We start from the raw sequence: 24784 nt of genomic DNA, 5'->3' as shown, positions 1-24784 counted from the left end.
AATTGTCAAAATACTGATCCGAGTCTGTTTGCTCAAAATGTTGACCAACGTCAACTCAGTTGAGTTTTAAAGCTCTATTTCATATTTCAATCCATTTTTCACATAAAAACTTTCCGGAAAATTGTACAGATTACGCACGCAAGTCGAAGAATGATAAATAGTACTTTTTGAGGTTTTAGAATACAGAATTACTTATTAAATTTAAAGATGATATTTTGGGTCATCACAAGAATGAAGTCAAAACTTTTTTTGCAAGGTAATCTCTCCAAACTCCGATCGAGTATTAACTTACTTTCCATTTTAATTTGTATCTTACTTTACTTTTTAGTCTGTTTAAAAAAGTATATCACCTTTCTATATTTAGTCAGTAAGTTTTAAATTTTAATATTTTCATTTTATCATTAGTGACACTCTTTTATAAGAGTGTTATGACATGTTTAAGATCATTTTGGACCCTAAAGCCCTTATTTTACTTGCTTACACTCTGTTTGGATCATTGTTACCCATTGTTTTATAATGTATTATATTGTATTGTATCATATCATTTTATGAATACAACGTTTGGATAGATTGTATTGTTTGCTGTTGTTAAATAATATTTTTGATATTTGGTTTGACTGTATCATACTGTACTGCAATTGATAAGTTTACTAAAATACCCTCAATTATTTTAAATATTAAATTTATTATGAATTACGCATAAAAATAAGTAAAGGGTAAATAAGTAAAGGGCAGAACCTGGTGGCTGATAAAGAAACAAAGAAAATAACGAATGAATAAAGAAAAATGTTGCAATGTTTAGTACTAATGAATGTAATTAGCTTCAACTGTAAATACTTAGCTAAGGTGAGCTGATGTGGCAGTTAGTTAGAAGATTTCGAAAATTAGTTAGAAGCATTTAGGAAGTTAGTTTCTGTTAGAAAGTTAGTTACATGGGCGGGAAAGAGAAGGCATCAAATCTAGTTGGATATACAGATCTCATTGTACACATTTGGATCTCATTCATGAAAATAACACTCTTCTTCTCCTCTAACTATTCTTCTCTTAGCTAACATCTCGGTTGATACCCTAATCTAGCCTAATTGTTCTTCAAAATTCTTAATTTCCTAGGGTTGTTCACACTCGATTGCACTGTGTGCATCAATTGGTATCAGAGCTGCTCGATCCTTGGCACTAAGTCATGACTAAAAACAATGAGATTATGACCAGAAACAGAAGTCAAGACCAACAGTCTGAAGACATGGGGGAAAACTTGTTCAGATTTAATTGCAATTGCAAAAACTTATGGAAGGGATGACTAATATAAATGAGCGAAATCTGGTAGTTGATAAGGAATTGATGGAGATGCGAGCTACTACCAATAACTCCAGCAAGAAGGGAAATGGAACTGAAATCTTTAGGGCTGGATCTTCAACAGATAACAGAGATTGCTCTGCTAATGTCGAACCTGAAAAGAGAGCCAAAGACAATCATGTTAATCAACAAACTACTGGTAGTTTCTTCACTAGCTACTCTAGGTTGAAATTTCCTAAATTTTCTGGACATAATTTGAAAACATGGTTGTATAAGGTGGATCAATTCTTTGTTATGAACGAAGTTCCTTTTGATCAAAGAGTCAAGGTAACTTCAATTCATTTAGAAAGTGAGGCAATTGCTTGGCATAGAGCTTACATCAAGGCTAGAAACTCAGTAATTGACCCTACTTGGACTGAGTATGTAATAGCTTTGAATGAAAGGTTTGGGGAAGAATTTGAAGATCATATGGAGTCTCTCAAAAATCTGGTGCAGACTGGTAGTGTGAAGGAGTATCAAGCTGAATTTGATAGATTGCTAACTGGTGTGAACCTCTCTAATGAGAACACTGTCAGTTATTTTCTGGGAGGATTGAAACCTGAACTCAATAAGGCAGTAAAAGTGCAATCTCCAAGGACATTAATGTAAGCCTATAAGATTGCAAGGCTACAAGAATAGGTATTTTAAACTCAAGCCAAAACATGGGGATTGAAACCTATATATAGACCCTCTCAGAATGGTCTGTTACCCACTCCAAACCACTATAAACCTCATAATTTACAGAAATCAAATACTTCCCAACCTACATTCAGGAAACCAAATAATCACAGCAAGTTAGGCCTAATAAGATCCAGGAAGAAGGTTGACTGCGGCAGAAATGGATGAAAAAAAGAGCCAAGGGTCTTTGTTTCTTTTGTGATAAGAAGTATGTTGCGGGGCATAAATGCAATTCTAATAGACAAATTTATATGGTGGAGGTTATGGATGGTGATATAGGTGTAAATGAAACCATAGAGGATTCATTGCAAAAAGTTGTGGAAGAATTGGATGAACTCATGACAATATTACTGTAGGCTTTCACTGGTGTAACAGGTTATCAGACCATCAGGGTAACTAGTTACCATGAGAAAAGGCCTCTACATGTCCTTATTGATACAGGAAGCACCCATAATTTTATTGACCAATATATGGCCAAGAAGCTAGGATGCAAGGCCAGCAGTATCATGGCTCAATCTGTCAGTGTAGCTGATGGAAGGAAAGTACAGACAGCTTCAGTTTGCAAGAATCTCCAATGGCTTCTGCAAGGTACTACATTAAGTTCTAGCTTATTATTGTTGCCTTTGGGTAATGTGAATATTGTCTTGGTTGTTCAATGGTTGAATACTTTGGGTAGAACACTGTTTGACTTCAGGAATAGAACTATTGAGTTCATGTATCGGGGTAAAAAGCATATTCTATGGGGAGCAAGCAGGTAAGGCATAAACGGTTAATAAGATTGAGTGGGACAGTACTCAGTTTTTTATGTTAACTGTTGCCACTAATGAAGATGAAAGGATTTACTACCATAATAGTCAAGCTACACAAGGTGATTTCATTGCTCCTGAACTAGCTAGCTTAATTGACCAATATGCTAGCATATTTCCTGTGCCTAGTATCTTGCCACCTCATATAGGTGCATTTGATCATAGAATTCCATTAGTTGAAGGAGCAAATCTAATCAACAAAAGGCCTTATAGATATCCTGGAATTAAAAAGGACATCATAGAAAAGTTGGTAAAAGAGATGTTAGACCAGGGGGTTATACAACATAGTACTAGTCCCTATGCTTCACCAGTTGTGTTGGTAGGAAAAAGAAATGGGAGCTGGAGATTGTGTATTGACTATAGAGAGTTGAATCAAATGATCATTAAAGATAAATTCCCTATACATATTATAGCGGACCTGCTGGATGAATTAGGTGGTGCAGTGGTATTCTCTAAAATTAATCTCAGGGAAGGCTATCATCAGTTGAGGATGGCTGAGGGTGACACTCACAATATAGCCTTTAAAACTCATGAAGGCCACTATGAGTTTTTGGTTATGCCCTTTGGGCTAACCAATACCCCATCTTCCTTCCAAAACCTTATGAATTCAGTCTTCAGACCCTTACTAAGGAAGACAATGTTAGTCTTTTTTGATGACATACTAATATACAACAAATGCATAGCTGATCATGTTAAGCATGTGGAAGCTAATTTTGAACTAATGCTGAAATACCAGCTATATGCCAAGATGTCTAAGTGTGCATTTGGTATCTCTAAAGTGGAGTATTTATGACACTTTATTAGTCAAGAAGGAGTTGCTACAGATCCTAAGAAGATTACAGTAGTTGAACAGTGGCACATTCCTGATAATATTAAGTAACTAAGAGGGTTCTTAGGCCTTGCTAGCTAATATAGGAGGTTCATACAAGGTTATGTCACTATATGCAGACCACTACATGATTTACTTAAGAAGGATGGTTATGTTTGGACCTCTGAAGCTACTGCAGCATTCCAAAAGTTGAAGCAAGCCTTGATTTCTGCTCATGTACTAGCAATGCCAGATTTTTCAAAACCTTTCTTGGTTGAGACTGATGCAAGTGGTAAGGGCATAGGTGTTGTGTTGATGCATCAAGGGTATCCAATAGCGTATATCAGTAGATCTCCAGCAGCCAGACATCAGGCCATGTCTGTCTATGACAGGGAGCTATTAGCTCTTATATTTGTTGTTACTAAATGGTCACACTACCTCTTGGGGAGGCCATTCAGTGTCAGGATAGATCAAAAAGCATTGAAGCATTTGCTGGAACAACAAATCCACACTGACTTTCAAATAGCTGGCATTTCCAAGCTTATGACCTTTGATTTCTCTATTGAGTATATAAAATGAGCTGAGAATAAGGTTGTTGATGCATTGTCTAGGAAACCTGACTTTGAACTATTAGCTATTTCTTTACTATCTCCAAATGACTCCCTATATGATCAAATCAAAGCTACTTGGACTTTTGATACTTATTTGCAAGAGTTGATTGCCAAATTGCAAACTTAGCCTTTTTAGTCATTTACTTGGTGTAATGACCACCTGAGATGGAAGGGTAGACTGGTGGTTGGTGCTGATCAACAACTCAGAACACTTATTATTATATTGTGTCATTCAACCACACAATTGGGCATTCTGGAATGGATTCTACTTTAAAAGGGTTGCAATCCCTATTCTATTGGAAGTTAATGGCTACTGATATCAGAGATTTCATCAACAAATATGATGTGTGCCAAATACATTAGTATGATGTTGCTGCCTCTCCTGGCCTACTACAACCACTACCTATTCCTGATGGGGTATGGACTGACATCTGTTAGATTTCATTGAAGGATTGCCTAGGTCCCATGATAAGGATGTCATTTTGGTTGTTGTTGATAGACTTAGCAAGTATGGTCATTTTATGAGCCTACAACATCCATATACTTCCCAGACAGTGGCTCGGTCCTTCTTGGACAATGTGTTTAAACTACATGGGTGGCCTACTACCATAACCAGTGATAGAGATCCAATCTTTCTCAACAACGTTTAGCAAGAACTGCTTGCTATACAAGGTGTTCAGCTGCAGAGATCAATATCATATCACCCTCAAACTGATGGCCAAACTAAAGTTTTGAAAGGAACTTTAGAGACCTATCTAAGATATTTTTGTTCTGACAGCCCTTAGGACTGGCCTAAGTATCTACCATTAGCTGAATGGTGGTATAATACTACCTACCATACTGCTATCAAATGCAGTCCTTATAAGGTTTTATATGGCCAGAAACCACCTCTTCATCTTCGCTATCTAGCTGGTGAAGCTGTTTTAGAAATGGTTGATAGATCCTTGGCTGCTAGGGAGGCAATCATCCATCTTCTGAAGTTCCATATATTAAGAGCACAGCAGAGAATACGGGATCTAGCTGACAAACATAGATCTGATAGGAACTTTGAAGTGGGAGACTAGGTTTATCTTAAGATATAACCCTATAGGCAGGTGTTTGTCGCTACTAGACCATTTAACAAGCTTGATGCCAAGTATTATGGCCCTTATCCTATTGAAGCTAAGATTGAAACCGTTGCCTACAAGCTGCTCATTCCTGCTGATGTTCTGATTCATCCTACTTTCCATGTCTCTCAATTGAAGAAATGTCATGAAGTTCCTACCAACACCAATCACCCTCATGTATTTCATCTCTCTATTCCTTACTGTCCATTACCTGAACAAGTGTTAGCTAGGAGGATGGTGAAGAGAGGCAATAAAGTTGTGGTACAAGTGCTAGTCAAATGGACAGGCATTGATGCTTATCAAGCTACTTGGGAATATGTCTCTGAGCTGCAACATCGATTTCCTTCCTTCTAGTCTTGAGGACAAGACTGTGCTTCTGTAGGGGGTATTGTTGCAATGTTTAGTAGTAATGAATATAATTAGCTTCAATTGTAAATACTTAACTAAGGTGAGGTGATGTGCCAGTTAGTTGGAAGATTCCGGAAATTAGTTAGAAGCAGTTAGGAAGTTAGTTGTTGTTAGAAAGTTATTTACATGGGCGGGAAAGAGAAGGCATCAAATCTAGCTGGATATATAGATCTCATTATACACATTTGGATCTCATTCATGAAAATAACACTCTTCTTCTCCTCTAACTGTTCTTCTCTTAGCTAACATCTCGGTCCATGATCTAGCCTAACTGTTCTTCGAAATTCTTCATTTCCTAGAGTTGTTCACACTCGATTGCACTGTGTGCATAAAAAAAGAGCAGAAAGGAACAAAGAAACAAAGAAAGGGCCAAACTTATTCTTGTTATCTTTGATCGTGGAGTTGGCAACGACAGAACCAGTTCCGAAAAAAAAAAAAAAGAGTAGGTTATAGGTTGAGATTTGGAGTTAAAAAAATTTATGCAGTAATAAGTTAGGGCATAACTTGAACGAAAAATAGGAAACAATCCCACCACACCAAATCGGTTATTTCAAAAAATTGGACTTTTCATTGTTACGGAACAATACAATACAACGGATTTAACAATACAATACAATCAATTTTAACTAAACAATCAAAACAAATATTATTTTATGATAACAATACAATACAATACAATACAATACAAAGGGTAACAACCTCCAAACAAGCTGTTAACCTTCAGCCGACATTGAGTTATACTTTAGTGTGTTGAGAGAAAAACAACAGTAAAATGAGGCCATTATTAAGACTGAGCTTAGGGTCTTCAATAATGGTGGTCTGGTTTCTTTTAATAGCAACTACTGCTAATTTGGTAGAAAACAAATGTGCATTTGAGGCTATTTTTAATTTTGGAGACTCAAATACTGATACAGGTGGATTTTATGCAGCTTTCCCATCTCAGAGTTCTCCTTATGGAATGACTTATTTCAAAAAACCAGTCGGACGGTCAAGTGATGGCAGAGTCATAATTGATTTTCTTGGTATTTTTCATCTCCATTCATTTTCTTGCAAAAAGCAGATTAACAAGTCATTTTTTCCCCATCATTTAGCTTTAGAGATTTGATTGCTTACTGTAGGAAGAACGGTTGTTTATGCAATAGAGTAGATACCAGAAAATGCAACTAATAGTATCGACGTCTTTTAATGTGATAATGTCTGAACGTCAAGTGTAAGTTTAGAAGTTCTATTTTCTTTGACTAATGGATTAATTTAATTTAATACGCACAAACCACATTGTAAAAAAAAACATTTACAAGTTTTAACATATAGTAGGTAGCTTGTCTTATTTTTTATATAGTTAATATACTTTTTTTAAGGGTAATATTGGCGTAACTAGTAAAGTTACTGTCATGTGACCAGGAGGTCACGGATTCGCGCCGTGAAAACAGCCGCTTGCAGAAATGCAGGGTAAGGTTGCGTACAATAGAACCTTGTAGTCTGGCCCTTCCCTGGACCCGCGCATAGCGGGAACTAGTTGTTATAGAAAGTGTTCTGGTCCAAATTCTATAAAGATTACTGAAACTTTTAGTGTTCTTTGATATGCAGCTCAAGCACTAGGTTTGCCATTTGTAAGTCCATATTTGCAATCAATTGGATCAGATTACAGACATGGTGTCAACTTTGCAACAATATCATCTACAGTGCTCTTGCCACAATCTTCATTATTTGTATATGGAGTTAGCCCATTTTCTCTTGAAATTCAGCTTCGACAAATGAAAGAATTTAAGGTTAAAGTCGATGAACTTCAAAGTAAAGGTAAAGTATAAATTCCACTTTATAAATATCGTATCGGAAATAGCCTTTTTACCCGCACAAGACAGCGGTAAGGTCTGCGTCCACACTATCTTTGTCAGATCCTACTTGTGGGATTACACTAGGTATGTTGTTGTTGAACATCGTAATATACTTTTGATGTTACTCATGATCTATCTTATGGTTTCCAGGGAATAGTAATCTGCCTTCCCCGAACATATTTGGGAAGTCACTTTATACATTCAACATAGGTCAGAATGATTTCACTGATGATTTGGCAAGAATAGGAATAAGTGGAGTGAAGCAATACTTACCCAAAGTAGTTTCCCAAATTACTAGCACCATCAAGGTAATATCATCAAGAGTTTAAGTTTTGTATATTGACATTGTAAATAATATTTACTAACTTATATAGTAATTATGGGTAACTCTATATGATACAACAACAACAATCCAATATAATCCCACTAGTGGGGTTTGGGGAGGGTAGTTTGTACGCAGACCTTACCCCTACCCTAGGATAGAGAGGCTGTTTCCGATAGACCCTCGGCTCCCTCCCTCCAAGAGCTCCCCACCTTGCTTTTGGGATGACTCGAACTCACAATCTTTTGGTTGGAAGTGGAGGGTAACTCTATATGATAGTTAAACATTAATTATCTGCTATAACATGTTAATATATAACACTGTCAGTTTATATAATTTAAGAACTATCATCAAGTCTTCAACAACATACCCAGCGAAATCCCACAACTAACATATCATCAAAATCGCTTGCTAGGTTTACATGTGTATCTAAGAATTGGCGAAAGCGCATATATTGCTGAAGTTTACCGTTCTAAAAAATGCTGGTGTCTACCTTACTTAATTGGTTTCTTTTGTGTGGATACCCGTACTCGTTTACAAAATCAAAAAAATCGCTTCTTCTTCTCGTATCAGGTATCGCCATTATTACTTGGTAACAGTTTAGATGAGTCAGTCCATTTTATTGGCGAGAGAGTTAATATTGTTGCATCTTCCAATGGTTTTCTTCTTTGCGATAAGCGTAGAAGCAGACAGAGGATTTGTTATGTTTATAATCCTGCCACGAGGCAGCGTTTTGATATCCCTAGAACTCGAATCAGAATAAAAGATCCATATATTGGATTTGCTTGTAAAGTAGATGACAATGTCATCTCCTTTACTATAGTTCGCTATGTAGCACCTTGGATTGAGTTACTTTCAAGTATAACGGTCGAAAGTTTTTCTTCTGAGACTAATGTGTGGACTGATAATAATATAATTCTTGGGATATGATATCATCGTCATTAGCTTTAATGGCGTATTATTCTGTTTGCTGGATAATTATGGACGGATAACGGTTTATGATAGTGTTTATAAGCGTTTATGGACAAAATTTTCAGTTTAATTTTGTCATTTACTAACTGACAATTCTGGATTAGACACTTATGCTTGTATTAGGGTAAAGTTATCTATTTATGACCTATAGGTCACGGGTTCGAGTTGTAGAATCAATCACTGATATTTGCATTAGGGTAACCTGCCTACATCACACCCCCTTGGGATACGGCCTTCCCCGGACCCTGTGTGAATGCTGGGTGTTTCTACATCGAGCTGAGTAGGGGAGCCTTGGAGCAACAGTAAAGTTGTCTCCGTATGACCTATAGTTCACGGGGTCGAGCCGTGGAAGCGGCCACTAATATTTGCAATATGGTAGACTGTCTATATATATATATATATCACACTCCTTAGGGTTCGGCCCTTCCCCAGATCTTGCGTGAATACGGAATACCTTGTTCACTGGCCTGCCCTGCCTTCTAATGAGATTGTTGAATAAGCAAGTTATTACATGAATCGCACACTATCAATGCGAAGTAATCGGTTGTAATAGGTTATTACTATATTTTCATGTTATAATATTAAACTTGTTACTAGGAATAGTACATGTTATGGTAGGTCATATCAACATAATGGTATAAAAAGCGTACAATCAGTGTACAAAACAACTTAAACTCTTTGTCAATATCTCGATTATACCTTCAATGTGTAGCTAGCTGCAAAAGCCAAAGACACCACTAAGGAATTTCTCCCCTTTCTTTCCCCTTAATCTTATTACCAGGTTTAGCTTTATGTCATTGTGCTAATTTCATGAGTTATTTATACTGCTATAACTCAAGTTTACCATAATGATGTTTTCTCCAATTTTCAGGGTTAAAATTAGATAAACATTGACAGACACGGCTTGTCATGATCCATACAATTATGTAAGCTGGGATTGGGATGGAATACATGCCACAGAAGCAGCAAACAACTAAACTCACTACATATACCATTCTCAAATGGTTCTTATTTTGTCCTCCATTTTCACTGCGAAAATTCTGTGATATTCAGCCTATTGGTTGATACACCATTTTCTTGTAAGTTGGAGGAAATAAACTGCGACAACAACTGCTCAATATCAATCTAGTTATGTTGGAAATTAAACCAAGATTAATTATTATTCCTAAGTTGTCTAGGATTTGGTATTTACTAGGTTACTTAATTCATGTCTATTTAGGTTTTATTTATCAAATTCATATTGGAATAGGTTTTGTTACTCTAGTCAAATTTGGTTTGTAGTATTATAAATAGGGGTGTTACTACATATTTTCTATTATAGAGAGGTAACTATGATGTAGAGAGATTCAAGAGTTTATGAGTTGTTAAAAAGCCTCTTACCACGTTCTCTCCCTAGTTTAATAAATTTCTTCTATATAACCTTTGTTGAATTTGTTGGTTGTGTCTAAATTATTCTTGGGGTATTTCAATCTTTTAGATTGGTATCAGAGCCTGTGTGAGATTATGTTAGAGCAGGTAAGAGATCCAAAGAAAATATGGATACTCTATTACCTAATTGTCCCGCTTTTGTGTTTGATGGCAAAAGTAATTTTGAAACTTGGTATCAACAGATGAAGAATTTTTTTTAAGGATATTGGATTATGGTCCATCATTGATGAAGGATTTGAGGAACCCCTAAAAGGCACAACATTGACGGGTGATGCAGCTACGCAATTGGAGAAGAAAAGACATTTAGATTATAAGGCACGCTACTATCTCGCCATTAAGGTCGAATTGCATGTATCTAAAAAAATATTTGCATACAAAGTCACCAAAGGAGGCTTGGACAATCTTGGTGAAGTCATATCGAAAAGTTGCTGACATAAAGAAGGAGAATCTGCAAGAGTTTAGGAGTTAATTTGAGTTGGCTCGTATGAAACCAACAGAGTCTATCAAAGAATTCTTTACAAGAATTGAAGAAATAGTCAATTGTCTAAGGACCAATGGAGAAGTATTGTGCAGTCTCTCAGTTTAAAGTTTAACAACAAGAAAATTACTCTTGATGCTATCAAAGATCTTAGCACTCTCAGACTTGATGATTTACAAGGGGAATTTGTGACATATGAGAGATCACTGAATCAACAGAAAGATGAGACACTAGATAATGTATCGCTAGAAAAGGATGATCAACCAAAAGAAAAGGAAGGCACACCAATAATGGTGGAAATAAATTAAGAAGGCCAAAATTCAGAAATAGAGGAGAAAAATAAGAGAAGGTACATGTAATTTTTGTTGTGATATAGATTCCATTGAAAGCGAAGAGAAGTCAAATAATGTTCAAATTGATCTGCTAAGAATTTTTGCAATTGTTAAAAAGGACGATTTAGTTGCAAGAGATGCCCATCCAAAAGAGATTGGTATTTTACAAGAAGAGTTATTTTATGGTATTGAAGATAAACCTAGTAACGAAAAAAGCATGATGATTCATCAGAGAAAATTTATGATAATCTACCCAAGATTGAAGCAGAAATAATTTGGGATTCAGAACTACAACACATGATTATAGATATTCAAGATGTAATCAATTTCGTGCCATTTTTCAAAATTGCATGTCTCAAGGAGCATGACGAACTGTTCGTTAACGATATTATTCTACAACCTATAAAATTGCCAATTAGAATTGAATGGGTGTACAAGACTACCCACAAAGCAGTTGGAGAAGTAAATGGTTTTAAAGTAAAGAAAAAATATGTTGATGATATTTTGAAGGGATTTACCATGGTTAAAGCCAAATCATATATGGCAAATATTGAAGAGAAGTTTAAGTTAACTAAAGATAATACTCACGACTTTGTTGATGCAACATATTTTAGGGAATTGGTGGAGAGTCTAAGGTATTTGACTTCTACAAGACTTGATGTTACTCATGACATGCTCAAGTCTGAATATCTTGGTTTAAGGGAGACTGTTGGAAATTAAACTAAAATTAATTATTATTCCTAAGTTGTTTAGGATTTGGTATTTACTAGGTTACTTAATTCATGTTTAGTTAGGTTTTATTTACTAAATTCATATTGGAATACGTTTTATTAGTCTAGTCAAATTTGGTTTGTAGTATTATAAATAGGGGTGCTACTACATATTTTCTATTGTAGGGAGGTAACTATGATGTAGAGAGATTCAAGAATTTATGAGTTGTGAAAAAGCCTCCTACCACGTTCTCCGTCTACTTTTTCAGTTGCCTTGTGGAGAGGTAGCTATGATGTAGAGAGATTGAAGAGTTAATGAGTTATGAAAAAGACTCATATCACGTTCTCTCCCTAGTTTAATAAATTTCTTCTATATAGCCTTTATTGAATTTGTTGGTTATGCCTAAATTATTCTTTGAGTATTTCAATCCTTCAAGTTAGGGTCGATATTTGAATTGTCATTATATCACATCTGTTAACTTTTTCTTTCGTTTTACTTTGGCTCTCTGCCTACTAATCAATTGTGTTGAAAGGGATGCCCGCATTCAACATTATAGCCCTGATGAAATTCGAGATGTGGGTCTCAATTCATAAATTTCATTGAAAACCAACCAAAAATTGTACACATATTGGGATAACATGTGTGTTTCCACACCCCAACCCCAAATACATCGTTATTTTGGTTTGTGAAAGCCAAAATGAAATCAAACACTTTCAAGTTAACCCCTTCCAAAATCCGATCATAGTATTAATTACTTCCACCCTTTCAATTTATAAAAAAAGTTCAGCCGGTTCACTAAGCTCCCGTTATGCGCAGGGTTCGGGGAATGGCCAGACCATAAAGGTTTATTGTACGCAACCTTACCCTGCATTTCTGCAAGAGGCTGTTTCTAGGTCTCGAACTCGTTACCCTTTCAATTTATTTGTCTTACCTTCATTTTTAGTTCATTTAAAAAAAGATGTCACTTTTATATTAGTATGTTTTTAATTCCAATATTCTCACTTTTATCCTTAATAACATTCTCTTATAAGAATGACATGACATGTTCACGAGTACCGACCACAAAAGTCAAATAATATTTTTGTTATTATACACTCTTTTAGTTTAAGACAATAAGATTACAACAACAAAAAAATCCACTTTGAAATCCCGTATCAGTTAAACTAAGACACATAACATGATACAGAAGTAGTAGTTTGTAGTCTATCCACTTTTTTGTTATAGTGTTATTCCAAAGACCAATGCTAGCCATTGTCATCAGTTGATCGACATTGGAGTATATTGTTTGCTGCTAGCTGTATAATAGCTAGCTAAGTTATTAGAAAAAGACACTGTTTATTTCTACCCCTCTTTTAGACTAAATCCAAAGAATACAATCAACCTCGTACATAAGTTCATTGCATTTTCCGAAGGATACAGTTGTTCCTTTCTTGTTTTTAACCATGTAAGTGAACTACAGGCAAGAACCAAAGAACAAAAGAGCAAGTACTTGGGGCAGAGGCCGATGCAGGATTTGATGACTATGGGTGTCACTATCTAAACCTACCATTAGTGAAGAAGATTGAATTATAGTGTATACTGAGTCATTTCGATCCATTCGAATTAATTCGGCTTGGTTCAGTTCGATTCATTCTAAATTAATTTAGTTCGATTTACAAGATTTTTATGCATGAATAAATACATTATCACCAAACTGAATAAGTTTTGTCCAATTCGATCTAATTCTCTCGATTCAAATTCTATTTGTTAATGTGACATAAAAATATAAAATAAAAACAAATTCTTTTAATTTACGCATAACTGGATTAATATTATGTCTATCAATGTCATCATTCTACAAAACATGAATCCAAGGAAATGATAATATTATATAGATAAAAAGAGAAAAAATGATTAAAATCACAAATATTTGAAAATGTAGAAAGAAAGAAAAGAGGAATCAAACATATAATTTAATAAATAATAAAAATGGGGAGAAAATGTAGAAATAAAGAAAAAAGGAATCAAATATATAATTTAATAAATAATAAAAATGGGGATGTACAAAAAGAAAGGAAATACAAAGATGGAAAAATAAAGGAATCTAAGAAAAGGTACAAAAAGCAAAGACTAGAAAAGGGATCAAGGGTAAGTAAATTGACTCAGGAATTGAACAGAGTCTTGATATTGCATCTTGCATGGGGAAATTGGTAGTTTAACCATGGCATCTAGAGTTACTTTGTGATTGATTGAGGGTGCCACTCTTTACTTATATAGATTTTCTTGTGTAAAATATCAATATATACATAAAATTTTCTCCGAGCGTCCGGGTGGCGTGGCACCCCAAACTCACTACATAGATCCGCCCCTGTTTGAGGGTGCGGGGAATAAAAGGTGGTAGGATAGCCCGGTGTACAAGGCATCATGTGTTACTCATCCACTTCTTGAACCCGTGACTTATAGGTCACATGAAAACAACTTTACCGTTGCGCTGCTTTAAGGTTCCCTTCCGAAAAAGAATAAAGATTGATGAAATAATTATTAGTACGAGAATAGGATAGGATTTGAAAGTATTAGTAACAGTATTTGTTTGTATATGCAATAATTCATTGCGTCAGCGGTTGATAATGTCCACATGCATGGCTTCACTTTCTATAAAGATGAAAAACAATTCTTTAACAGAATCCATTACTATAAGCTATACTATACTTGTGTTTTGAGAGAAAAACAACAGAAAAAATGAAGCTATTTAGAATGAGTTTGTGGTCTTCATTAATGGTGGTTTGTTTTCTATTAATAGCAACTTCTAATTTGGTGGAAAGCAAATGTGCATTTGAGGCTATTTTTAATTTTGGAGATTCAAATACTGATACTGGTGGATTTTATGCTGCTTTCCCATCTCAGGGTTCTCCTTATGGAATGACTTATTTCAAAAAACCAGTCGGACGTCCAACTGATGGCAGAGTCATAGTTGATTTTCTTGGTATTTTATCTTTCACTTTCTCAGACGAATCTTTCTTTTACACTGTCACAGTTTATAGTAGCGAAACTCTTAATAGATTTAAATTATATACATGATGTCAACGTAAAAAAATTTTTATACTATTGATATGTATTTTAACTTGTTGTAGCAGGTAAGTTGCTTTGATTTTTTGGTTACTAATTTCACTTTTTATAGATAGTTATTTATGGTTATCATTTAAGTGATCTGATAACGCAAAAAATTGTTGTGCACCGGCAGTTTATAAAGGTGAAACTCTTAGCTTACAAGTTTCAGATAATCTTGAGAAGGCATAGATGCATCTTCATTTCTGTTAGTTGAATGTCTTTTTTCTTACTAGACAAAAATGGCCTTAGGTGTAAAAAGCAAATTAGTTGGTCCATCAATGTCCTTACTATATATATAGTTGGAAGTTCTTGTTTAATTTTGTCCATATATAGGTTTATTTTCAATTCCTTGTCCTAGCTATTGCATGCGTGACCTTTCATATGGCTTCTCTGTTGTGGTTTCTAAAAATAATTGTCTCAAATTATTTGTCATGTTAGAAGTTCGAGACAAAAAAAGTATTCCCTCCGTTCCAACTTATGTGAACTTGTTTGACTAGGCATAGAGTTTAAGAAAAAATAAAGACTTGTGGAATTTGTGGTCATAAACAAGTCAAAAAGGGATCCAGAGTATTTGTGTGATTATAAAGGCTTCTCATTAAGGGTAGAATTGGAAGTTTAAGTTAAATTGCTTCCAAATTTAGAAAGGGTTCATTCTTTTTGGAACGGACCAAAAAGGAAATAGGTCCACGTAAACTGGAACGGAGGGAGTAATTTTTTTTCTCATTTTACCCTTAATAGTAATTGTTCTTGAAGATGGAGATGACAAATAAATAGAATAAATATTCAAATGAAGAGAGATTATATCTTAAGACATAAATAAGGGTAAAATAGTCAAAAACTCCTAATTAATCTTTCTTAAGGGTCACGTAAAAGAGAAATATGTCAGATAATTTGAGACGGGGGGAGTATATTATTATATTAGGCTAATTGTATAATTAGTATATAATCTCTGTCTTCCCAACTAGAAAAAATAAATAATGAATTTGGTTGGCTATTTGTGTAAAGATCACTTCTTATGGATTAATTGAGCTCCCTCATTTCAAGAAGTATCTCCTTAATAATCTCTTGATTTAGTACTAAAAGTGTCCCCCTTGCAGCTATTGTGGGAAATATTTAGTACAAAAATTGTCCCCCTTGCAGCTATTGTGGGAAATATTACATACGTATAAGATTGCTGAAAGTTTTATGTAATGTGCAGCTCAAGCATTAGGTTATCCATTTTTGAGTCCATATTTGCAATCAATTGGCTCAGATTACAAACATGGTGCCAACTTTGCAACATCAGCATCCACAGTACTCTTGCCACAAACTTCATTGTTTGTATCTGGAGTTAGCCCCTTTTCTCTTGAAATTCAGCTCAGACAAATGAAGGAATTTAAGGTTAAAGTCGATGAACTTCAGAGTAAAGGTATTATGAATATTATTCCAAATTAGAAATATTCATATATATTTTTTTAGCTTATCATAATCTTTATATATATCTTTGTTTCCAGGGAACACTAATCTGCCTTCCCCAGACATATTTGGGAAGTCACTTTATACATTTTACATAGGTCAGAATGATTTCACTGGCAATTTGGCAAGAATAGGAATAAGTGGATTGAAGCAATACTTTCCTAAAGTAGTTTCCCAAATTACTAGCACCATCAAGGTAATTTAAACAGAATTTGGTCTTCTGGGTCCTAACTTTTGAAGCATAATTAGCTGTCTTTTACATTTCAATTTGTTTTGGCAATATTTCCTTATTAGTTCGTTTAAAAAAGAATGACACATTTATATGTTTGTAAGTAGTTAACTTTGAACTTTTACATTTTACCCTTAGGGTGTGTTTGGTATGAAGGAAAATGTTTTCTAGGAAAATAAGTAGTTTTCTTATTTATTTTTTGGTGTTTGGTTAAGTAGCAAAAAATATTTTTCGAAAAATATATAATTTGCGCATACTATATGGGAGAAATGGATAAGAGCATTGGAGAGAGGTAGTTTGAGGTCTAGGGACGAAGTGGCGGTGGCGATGTTAGAGGTGGGTTGGGTGCGCGAGGGGTGGGGGTGGGGTAGGGGGTTGGAAAGGGGGAGAAGGGAAAGGTTGAGAAAGAGTTTGGAAAATATTTTCTTCTTTTTGGTAGGGAAATCAATGAGTTCATAAGGAAACTGTTCTCCAAAATATTTAAGCCAATCAAACATGGAAAAATTAAAAATCCGTCCTACCAAAAACTTACCCTTAGTGAGCAGCTTTTATAGCCACAGAAATATTATATCATGTTCAAAAGCCACAAGCATCAGAAGCCTTAAAGCTACACAAATATAAATAACATGTTTAAGACCACAAGTTTTTTACGTTTTCAATTTCTTTCTTAAATTTCGTGGAGAATCAAACTATACCAAACAAATTGGACAGAAGTATAACTTAATAGTGTGATACCTGATCATGCTGATATGTAATGGATTTTTCACCAGGAAATCTACGGATTAGGAGGAAGAACATTTTTGGTACTTAACCTTGCACCAATTGGATGTTACCCAATGTTTCTAGTGGAGCTACCTCATGAGAGTTCAGACATTGATCAATTTGGATGCTTGATATCATACAACAATGCAGTGGTGGATTATAACAATATGCTTAAAGAAGCATTGACACAAATCAGAAAACAACTTTCAGATGCAAATGTAGTTTATGTGGACACTAATGCTGTGCTCTTGGAGCTTTTCCAACACCCCACTTCTCAGGGTACGTTTTAATCGGTTATAGTAGGTTATTTCTATATTTTTTTAGTTACCACATTAAACTTACTATGGAAAGTTATATGTTACTGTAGATCAAATCAACGTGATAGTATAAAAATCTATATGCTAACAGTATATAAAACTTGAACTCTTTGCATGTAGCTCTGACTAGACTTCAATGTCTAGCTAGCCGAAAAACAAAAGACTCCACTTGGGAATTTTCCCTTTTTTCCCTCTTTTCTTATTTGAGGTTTAGTTTTTAGTCTTTAAGCTAATCTCATGAGTTATTTATATTGTCATAGCTCAAGTTTACCATAATGATGTTTGTCTTTATAGGGTTAAAATATGGAACCAAAGCATGTTGTGGGCAAGGAGGTGGTGCCTACAACTTCAACCAGCAACTATTCTGTGGAAATACCAAACAGATAAATGGACAAATATTGACAGCCACAGCTTGTGAGGATCCATACAATTATGTAAGCTGGGATGGGATACATGCCACAGAAGCAGCAAACAAATTCACTACATATGCCATTCTCAATGGTTCTTATTTTGATCCTCCATTTTCACTGCAAAAATTCTGTGATATTCAACCTATCGGTTGATACATGATTTTCTTGTAAGTGTAGGGAAAATAAACCACGAGTTATTACTAGGAGAAATGAATAAAAGATAGTGATGCTTTGACATATTTATTTTATGCATTTAATTGGTTCCATCAGTAGTGACTTTTAATTCAGTTCGATTTATTCAGCTTTCAATCAATATATAGGTAATTCGACCACTAAACCATGAAGACTTTGATTCAGCCTCCCCATCGGAAACATCATCTTTACCTCGCACAAGGTAGGGGTAAGGTCTGCATACACCCTACCCTACCCTACCCTCCCCAGACCCCACCGAAAAAAATCTATTTCAGCAGAAGAAGGTTGAACACAACTAATGCAGGCAAACTGATGTTGGACTGCAGAAGGTGAACAAATTTGAGGCCTTGGTGTTTCACTTCCGTACCACTTTTTCTACCATTAAAAAATTACAGATGGCACAAACTTTAATCAATGATCAGAGTGCATTTTTAAGCAACACGAGACGATAGTCATATAAACCCCCTAATAGCCGAGAATAACACAGCTTGGGAGTTCTTGAATTTGTCCAAGTAGGAACCCCTGGCCTTTGTCAAGAAAACAGAATAGACCTTGTGGAGTGAATTATATGCCACTCCCAAACTACAAGGACTCCAAAGTACAAACTACAATCCCACTATCCCAAAAATGGGTCCAATTCAAACTGCCATTTGTTCAAACGGGATGCGCCCCTCAGACTAAACACTTTTAACATACACAGACAAAAAAGAAGAGAGAAAATCAAGTCACACCATTTAAGTTCGCTGCTAAACCAAATTCATCATCCCATTCAACAAACATAAAAGACGAACATATAGCATACAACACCCGACAAAACTATCCCAAGACGGGTAGTAGATGTTACTGAATCCAAATCCTTCATTTTTACTACGCTGAAAAGGTAAAAACTCAAAACCCAGTCACCTCTCACCTGTGAAGTAAATCAGTTCACTGACCATGGTCCAGCCGCAAACCTAGAGGCCCTACAAAACCTAGAGGCCAGGGGGTCCTACAATCGAAGTCCATTCATCCCCATCCCTCGAAGCCAAGCTTAAGAAGTGTAATCAACAAGATTACGTGCATAACTGAGTAGACACCAGCTAGAATATTGCATTCATTTCATGGAAGCATAAATCTAATACAAAACTCACAATGCACAAAGTTTGATACATAACTTCAAACGATACACAAGATACACTCTCAATGTTTATGGAAAAAGCTCCACAAAAACATTAGAAAGGCCTATAACGGACCTCAGTAACAGCAGCTTTGCGTTCAGATTTAGATTTTGTCAATGTCTTCATCCTCAAACTCAATGTAGTCATCACCACCGCCCTCTTCTTCTTCATCCAGCCCACCAGTAATGCCCTCATTAAGTCTTGTGTTCTCTGGCAACTCTCCATATGCCTTCAATAACCTGGCCTCGTCAGGCATGTACTTCAAGATCACATCAGCTTTGTCATCCTGGCAAAATAAAAATGACAAAAGTTAAAAGAGAGCAATATCCACATTGGATAAGAAACCAAGATAGCATATCAAAGCAAACCAATAATATGATCAATTCCACAAGTAGAACGCTACAAATAAAAACTTTTCAGAGGAAGGAGATGCACATGCACAGGCTCAGACACACACCGGTGCCACTTCTCTTGGAACTCGGTAGCAACTACAAACACTATTTTACCCTTCAAAAAGGGCAGATGTATATCATAGGCAGCAGTGCGGGCACACAACTGTCAATTATACAGCGGCTTCTGCTGTGCCAATTACAGCAAGCAGTGTTGCACTAAGCAAGTCGTAGTCCCAGTTTCTTTTCTCCTTCCATCCCAAAGTTTTGAAGCCTTTCTGTGTTCTTGGTATTGCAGGGAAGTCATTTTAGTTCCTTTTTCACAGCTCCCTTTCAAGGTAAAGCATGATTTGAACAGCTTCTTTCTTTTCTACTGCTGCCATACCACAAAAATGTCCTTTTATATATACCCACACTCTTGTTTATTTTTTTCTAGAACCATCCTTTCTAGCTCCACACACACACATCCCCCCCCCCCTTCTTTTGCCCTAGGGGACTTTTTTTTTCGTTAAAACAAATACAACATTTTTTCATTACTAATGGAATATCCTTCACTATTTTACTAAAAAACAACTAACCCTAAAGGAGTTTGAAGCAAAGGTATATCCTTTCCCTAATTCTGACATCCCTGCTACACACACAAACATACACACATTATTACACCTACTACTTCTTTGTAACAGTAGTATTTTCATACTATTACAAAGAAGTAGGTGCTCCAATAACTTCAAATCCTCTATCCGCCTATACCTTCAATCTAAAAACTATGCAATCAACAGTCTTATCCTAATACACCGGAAGCTATTTATGTACATAAATGTCAATAAATGCAATAGATTCATTCTTAAGAAACCTAAAAGTTGAACCCATCCAGGGCAAGGTGTGTTACTGCAATCTGAATATGCAAAGGAGCTCACATGTTGGTATGACTCAGACTAGGCTGCCTGCCTTAATACTAGAAGGTCTATCACTGGTTATGCTATCAAGTTTGGCAACTCATTGATCTTTTGGAAGTCGAAGAAGCAACAGACTGTGTCAAGGAGCTCAGCTGAAGCAGAGTACAGAAGCATGGCTGTAAGCATTGCAGAATTGACTTGGCTACTTGGTCTGTTTAAGGAGTTGGGTGTGGAAATAGTACAACCAGTCACAGTGCTTAGTGATGGTAAGTCAGCCATTCAACTAGCAGCTAATCCTGTGCTTCACGAAAGAACAAAGCACATAGAGATCGATTGCCATTTCATTCGAGACAAAATCAAGGAAGGAATGGTCAAGACAATACATGTCAGCACTAAGGAGCAGCAGGCAGATTTGTTGACTAAAGCATTAGGGACTGTTCAACACGATTATCTACTTGGCAAGCTTGGAGTGTTCAATGTTTTGCACCCTCCAGCTTGAGGGGGCATATTATGATATAAGCACGTGAGAGTCCCATGATTAGTTAGTTAGTTAAGAAGATAGTTAGTTGTTATAAGTAAGGGTGTTTTAGTCATTAGCTTCTTCTTCTTCTTCTCTAGTATATATCAGTTGTATGTGATAGTGGAGAGCAGACTTGCTCATTCTCAATAACATAATTCATTTCTAGAACTTTCCTCCATTAACAACCTCGAGCATCTCTCACAACTTGACAACTCTACCCTCCTCAAACCTCATTTGTGGGATTATACTGGGTTTGTTGTTGTCGTTGTATCTTGGCACGCCCATCTGCCTAAGTCTTGGTGCTGATGGGAGGTGAGCGCAAGCTACCAAGTTCCCGACCACCACCATCATCCAATAAAAGCATCTTGGCACGCCCACAGCCCATCTGCCTAAGTCTTGGTGCTGATGGGAGGTGGGAGCGAGCTATCCCGAACACCACCATCATCCCAAAAAAGCATCTTGGCCCGAACAAAAAATACACCAAACTTCTTTCCACAAAAGACAACCTTAAAAAATCCCAACGAATTTCACAAAACAAATACACAAAATAAACAACAACAAACCTAACGTAATCTTACAAGTGGGTCTGGAAATACACAAAATAAACAAATACTACCATAAAAGGGTATTGGAAAAAATAAGGTAAAAATTGGATCTTTTACCTGATAATCACGAAGACCAACAAGGATGATGTCACCAGTAGCGATCCAAACTTTTTTATGCATCTTACCACGTATATGACAAAGACGCTTTGTTCCATCAATACACATAGCTTCACAACGTCCATTACCAAGCATACGTAAAACCTGAGCATATTCCTGTCCATCTTCTTTGAAAACAAGCTCTCTTTTTTCATCGTCAGCTTCGTTCTTTCCTCTCTTCCTGTTCTTACCTCCCTTACCCTTGTTCTTCGGCATCTTTGTTTGATTTGGTTAATTCTCTTCTCTCTTTGTTTTGTGAAAATGCTAGCTTTGTGGTTGAAACCCTAAATTGAAAGAGGGTTATTTGATTTTGGTTGTTAGGTAGAAGTGTTAATAAATGAGCTAGCGTTGCAGCCACAAGAGTTGTGAGAATTGGACCAATTTACCTTCTTTTTTTTTTTTTACGGTAAAGAGTCAAATATACCTCGCTACTTTTGAAAAAGGTTTAAATATACCATTTGTTATAATATTAATCTAAATATACCACTGCCATTATACTTTAAGTTTAAACATACCCCTTATTTAAATAGAGGGATACGTGCCATCGTCTTTTTGGTCAATTCTAAATATCTCCTAATTAATTAAAAAGACACATACTTATACCTAAAATATTTGTAAAAATTACTTTTAAAAAACTAAAAAAACTAAAAAATATTTTTTTATAAAAATTGAAAAAAAGATTCAACAAAATATTTTTGTTTTTTAAACTAATGCACTTGTAGTCCACTTCTTTAGAAAAATCTTTTTTTCATTTTTTAAAACAAAATCTTTTTTTTCAGTTTTTACAAAAAAAATATTTTCAGTTTTTTCAGTTTTTTTAAAGCAATTATTTTTGTAAAAACTAAAAAAAAGATTTTGTTTTAAAAATTGGAAAAAAAAAATCTACAGCAGTGGACTACATGTGCATTAGTATTTATTTTGTTGAATTTTTTTTTCAGTTTTTATAAAAAAAAATATTTTTTAGTTTTTTTAGTTTTTTTAAAGCAATTTTTTTTTATAAAAAACTGGAAAAAAAAAGATTTTGTTTTAAAAACTGAAAAAAAAGACTTTCCTAAAGCAGTGGACTACAAGTGCATTAGTTTTTAAAAAAACAAAAATATTTTATTGAATTTTTTCCCAGTTTTTATAAAAAAATATTTTTCATTTTTTTAGTTTTTTTAAAGCAATTTTTACAAATATTTCGGGTATGGGTATGTGTCTTTTTAATTAATTAGGAGATATTTAGAATTGACTAACATGACGATGACACGTGTCCCTCCGTTTAAACGAGGGGTATATTTGAACCCTAAGTATAGCGGTAGGGGTATATTTGGACTCATAGTATAACGAATGGTATATTTAAACCTTTTTCGAAAGTACATGGGTATATTTGGCTCTTTACCGTTTTGTATTTGACATGTCATTTTCTGTTGAAAAAAGAAATCAAATGAAAAATTATTTTCCTCATAGATGTGATAGAATTTTGTTATTTCCCGATAATTGTCTTTTTTGTCACCTTGTCAATATTTATCTGATAATGTTTATCAAGTAGTATTTAAATACTTTTGCAATTTTTTGCACATCATGTTATCAAATTGGCACTATGAATTTAATCTTAACCGATTTTTGTAGGTTGCCACCATTTTGGATTTAATTTCTAAATTGTCAGGAGAGACAATCTTGAGTTGAGAGTTTATCGGAAACAGTCTCTTTACCATTATAAGGTAGGAGTAAGGTCTGCGTTTATAATATCCTCCCAAATCCCATAATGTGGGAATATACTGCGTACGTTGTTATTACTGTCACAAGGACAGACTCAGAAGTTGAAGGTCGTGAGGCACATGAGTGGATTGTTCGATTAGTGCACCATATATTTTGATTTTAAGTGTTTCAAGTAAAATATATAATTAATTTCAACATATATATACATATATTTTCAAAAACCTTGCCGAAGTTAACAGGGTTCGGTGACCCCTTTACTCCAAATGTGGATCCGCCTTTGACTATCAACATTTTGCATTAGGTAGTAAGATCTTGAAACTCAATGATAGAAATATCGATTAATATTGTATTTACTCAAGATTATGAACTAACGAACAATAATGTCATACAAATAAGCCATCCACTGTTGAGGCAATAATGTCCTATGTCTCACTTGATGTAAGACTCTTTCAGGGTATTTGTAAAGTGACCTTCCTTCATCTTGCTCTGTGGCATGCAAAAGGTGGAATTAGAGAAAATACACAACAAATATAAAAGGCTTCATCACACACACAGACGCACACATTTAAATGCTCACGATATTAGCCACTAATACAAATCTGGATCATCAATAGCCATTGACAACAATTCACTTATTCACTTATTCATTGAGGATGGGAGTCTGTTATGATTCAGCCCCAACTCAATGTCACACAACTAGCTATTGGGCCGATAACAACCAATAGGGCCAAGTTGAAATGAGATCCAGGTTAAGTAGTAAGGCAAGGCACAAGGAAGGTTTTATTAAAAGGGGGTAGTGGTCGGTTATTTTGGGGATCATGTATATTGTTGAGAAAAGTGTCTGCTTCTCCTCGCCTCTCTTTCTCTGAGTCTAACATTCTTATCCCCTTCTTCTATCTATTCTTAGATGCTTTACTTTCTGCAATTTCTATTGTAGTTATGCTACTAAGTTGTTGCATTTTGATATTTGAGTTGTAATCATATTTCAGCCTTACTAATAGAGTGGAGAGGTTAAGCGAATGCAATTTATAGGTTGTTTTTGGTGGAATGTGACTTATAAGTCGCATTTGTGGAATGTTGTATAAGGTAAAATATGTTCATATTAAATTCTCGCATAACAGAGCGATACGTGGAGCCGAAG

The 24784-nt window shown here is 35.3% G+C and overlaps 3 protein-coding genes across 4 annotated transcripts; 2 read left to right on the top strand and 1 right to left on the bottom strand.

The window, feature by feature from the left end:
• The first annotated feature begins 1284 nt into the window (after positions 1-1284).
• On the top strand, positions 1285-5695 carry LOC138891713 (uncharacterized). The gene is made up of 7 exons (XM_070175466.1): positions 1285-1908; positions 2367-2598; positions 2705-2764; positions 2840-3599; positions 3765-4190; positions 5092-5287; positions 5330-5695. The coding sequence occupies exons 1-7, from the start codon at positions 1285-1287 to the stop codon at positions 5693-5695; spliced, it is 2664 nt and encodes an 887-aa protein (XP_070031567.1).
• Positions 5696-6529: 834 nt separating this feature from the next.
• LOC104120952 (GDSL esterase/lipase At4g01130-like) lies at positions 6530-18356 on the top strand. 2 transcript variants are annotated; one of them, XM_070201903.1, is made up of 5 exons: positions 6530-6771; positions 7337-7546; positions 7735-7892; positions 17369-17639; positions 17972-18356. In XM_070201903.1, exons 1-5 carry the CDS (start codon positions 6561-6563, stop codon positions 18238-18240), a joined length of 1119 nt encoding a protein of 372 aa, XP_070058004.1. In that variant the 5' UTR covers positions 6530-6560; the 3' UTR covers positions 18241-18356. The 2 variants fall into 2 exon arrangements, with proteins under 2 accessions (XP_070058004.1, XP_009631126.1); XM_009632831.4 differs by lacking the exons at positions 6530-6771; positions 7337-7546; positions 7735-7892 and adding exons at positions 14513-14789; positions 16113-16322; positions 16408-16565.
• Positions 18357-19348: 992 nt separating this feature from the next.
• Positions 19349-22295, bottom strand: LOC104120953 (eukaryotic translation initiation factor 1A). Its single transcript, XM_009632832.4, has 2 exons — positions 21904-22295; positions 19349-19722 (listed from the first exon to the last, which is right to left on the bottom strand). The coding sequence occupies exons 1-2, from the start codon at positions 22156-22158 to the stop codon at positions 19540-19542; spliced, it is 438 nt and encodes a 145-aa protein (XP_009631127.1). The 5' UTR covers positions 22159-22295; the 3' UTR covers positions 19349-19539.
• Positions 22296-24784: the final 2489 nt, after the last annotated feature.

Source organism: Nicotiana tomentosiformis, chromosome 5 (assembly GCF_000390325.3).
Source record: "Nicotiana tomentosiformis chromosome 5, ASM39032v3, whole genome shotgun sequence".
NCBI lineage: Eukaryota > Viridiplantae > Streptophyta > Magnoliopsida > Solanales > Solanaceae > Nicotiana > Nicotiana tomentosiformis.
This window is presented reverse-complemented; position numbering and strand designations above follow the sequence as displayed.

What these genes read in the sequence shown, in the direction of transcription:
- LOC104120953 (XM_009632832.4), bottom strand. Translation starts at nt 22,158, where the DNA reads ATGCCGAAGAACAAGGGTAAGGGAGGTAAGAACAGGAAGAGAGGAAAG. An exon ending in TTGGTCTTCGTGATTATCAG is followed by an intron (nt 19,723 to 21,903) that starts GTAAAAGATCCA and finishes TTATTTTGCCAG; the next exon opens with GATGACAAAGCTGATGTGAT.
- LOC104120952 (XM_009632831.4), top strand. Translation starts at nt 14,546, where the DNA reads ATGAAGCTATTTAGAATGAGTTTGTGGTCTTCATTAATGGTGGTTTGT. An exon ending in CGATGAACTTCAGAGTAAAG is followed by an intron (nt 16,323 to 16,407) that starts GTATTATGAATA and finishes CTTTGTTTCCAG; the next exon opens with GGAACACTAATCTGCCTTCC. An exon ending in CCAACACCCCACTTCTCAGG is followed by an intron (nt 17,640 to 17,971) that starts GTACGTTTTAAT and finishes TTGTCTTTATAG; the next exon opens with GGTTAAAATATGGAACCAAA.
- LOC138891713 (XM_070175466.1), top strand. Translation starts at nt 1,285, where the DNA reads ATGGAAGGGATGACTAATATAAATGAGCGAAATCTGGTAGTTGATAAG. An exon ending in ATTCTATGGGGAGCAAGCAG is followed by an intron (nt 2,765 to 2,839) that starts GTAAGGCATAAA and finishes CCACTAATGAAG; the next exon opens with ATGAAAGGATTTACTACCAT. An exon ending in ACCTTTGATTTCTCTATTGA is followed by an intron (nt 4,191 to 5,091) that starts GTATATAAAATG and finishes TATCAAATGCAG; the next exon opens with TCCTTATAAGGTTTTATATG.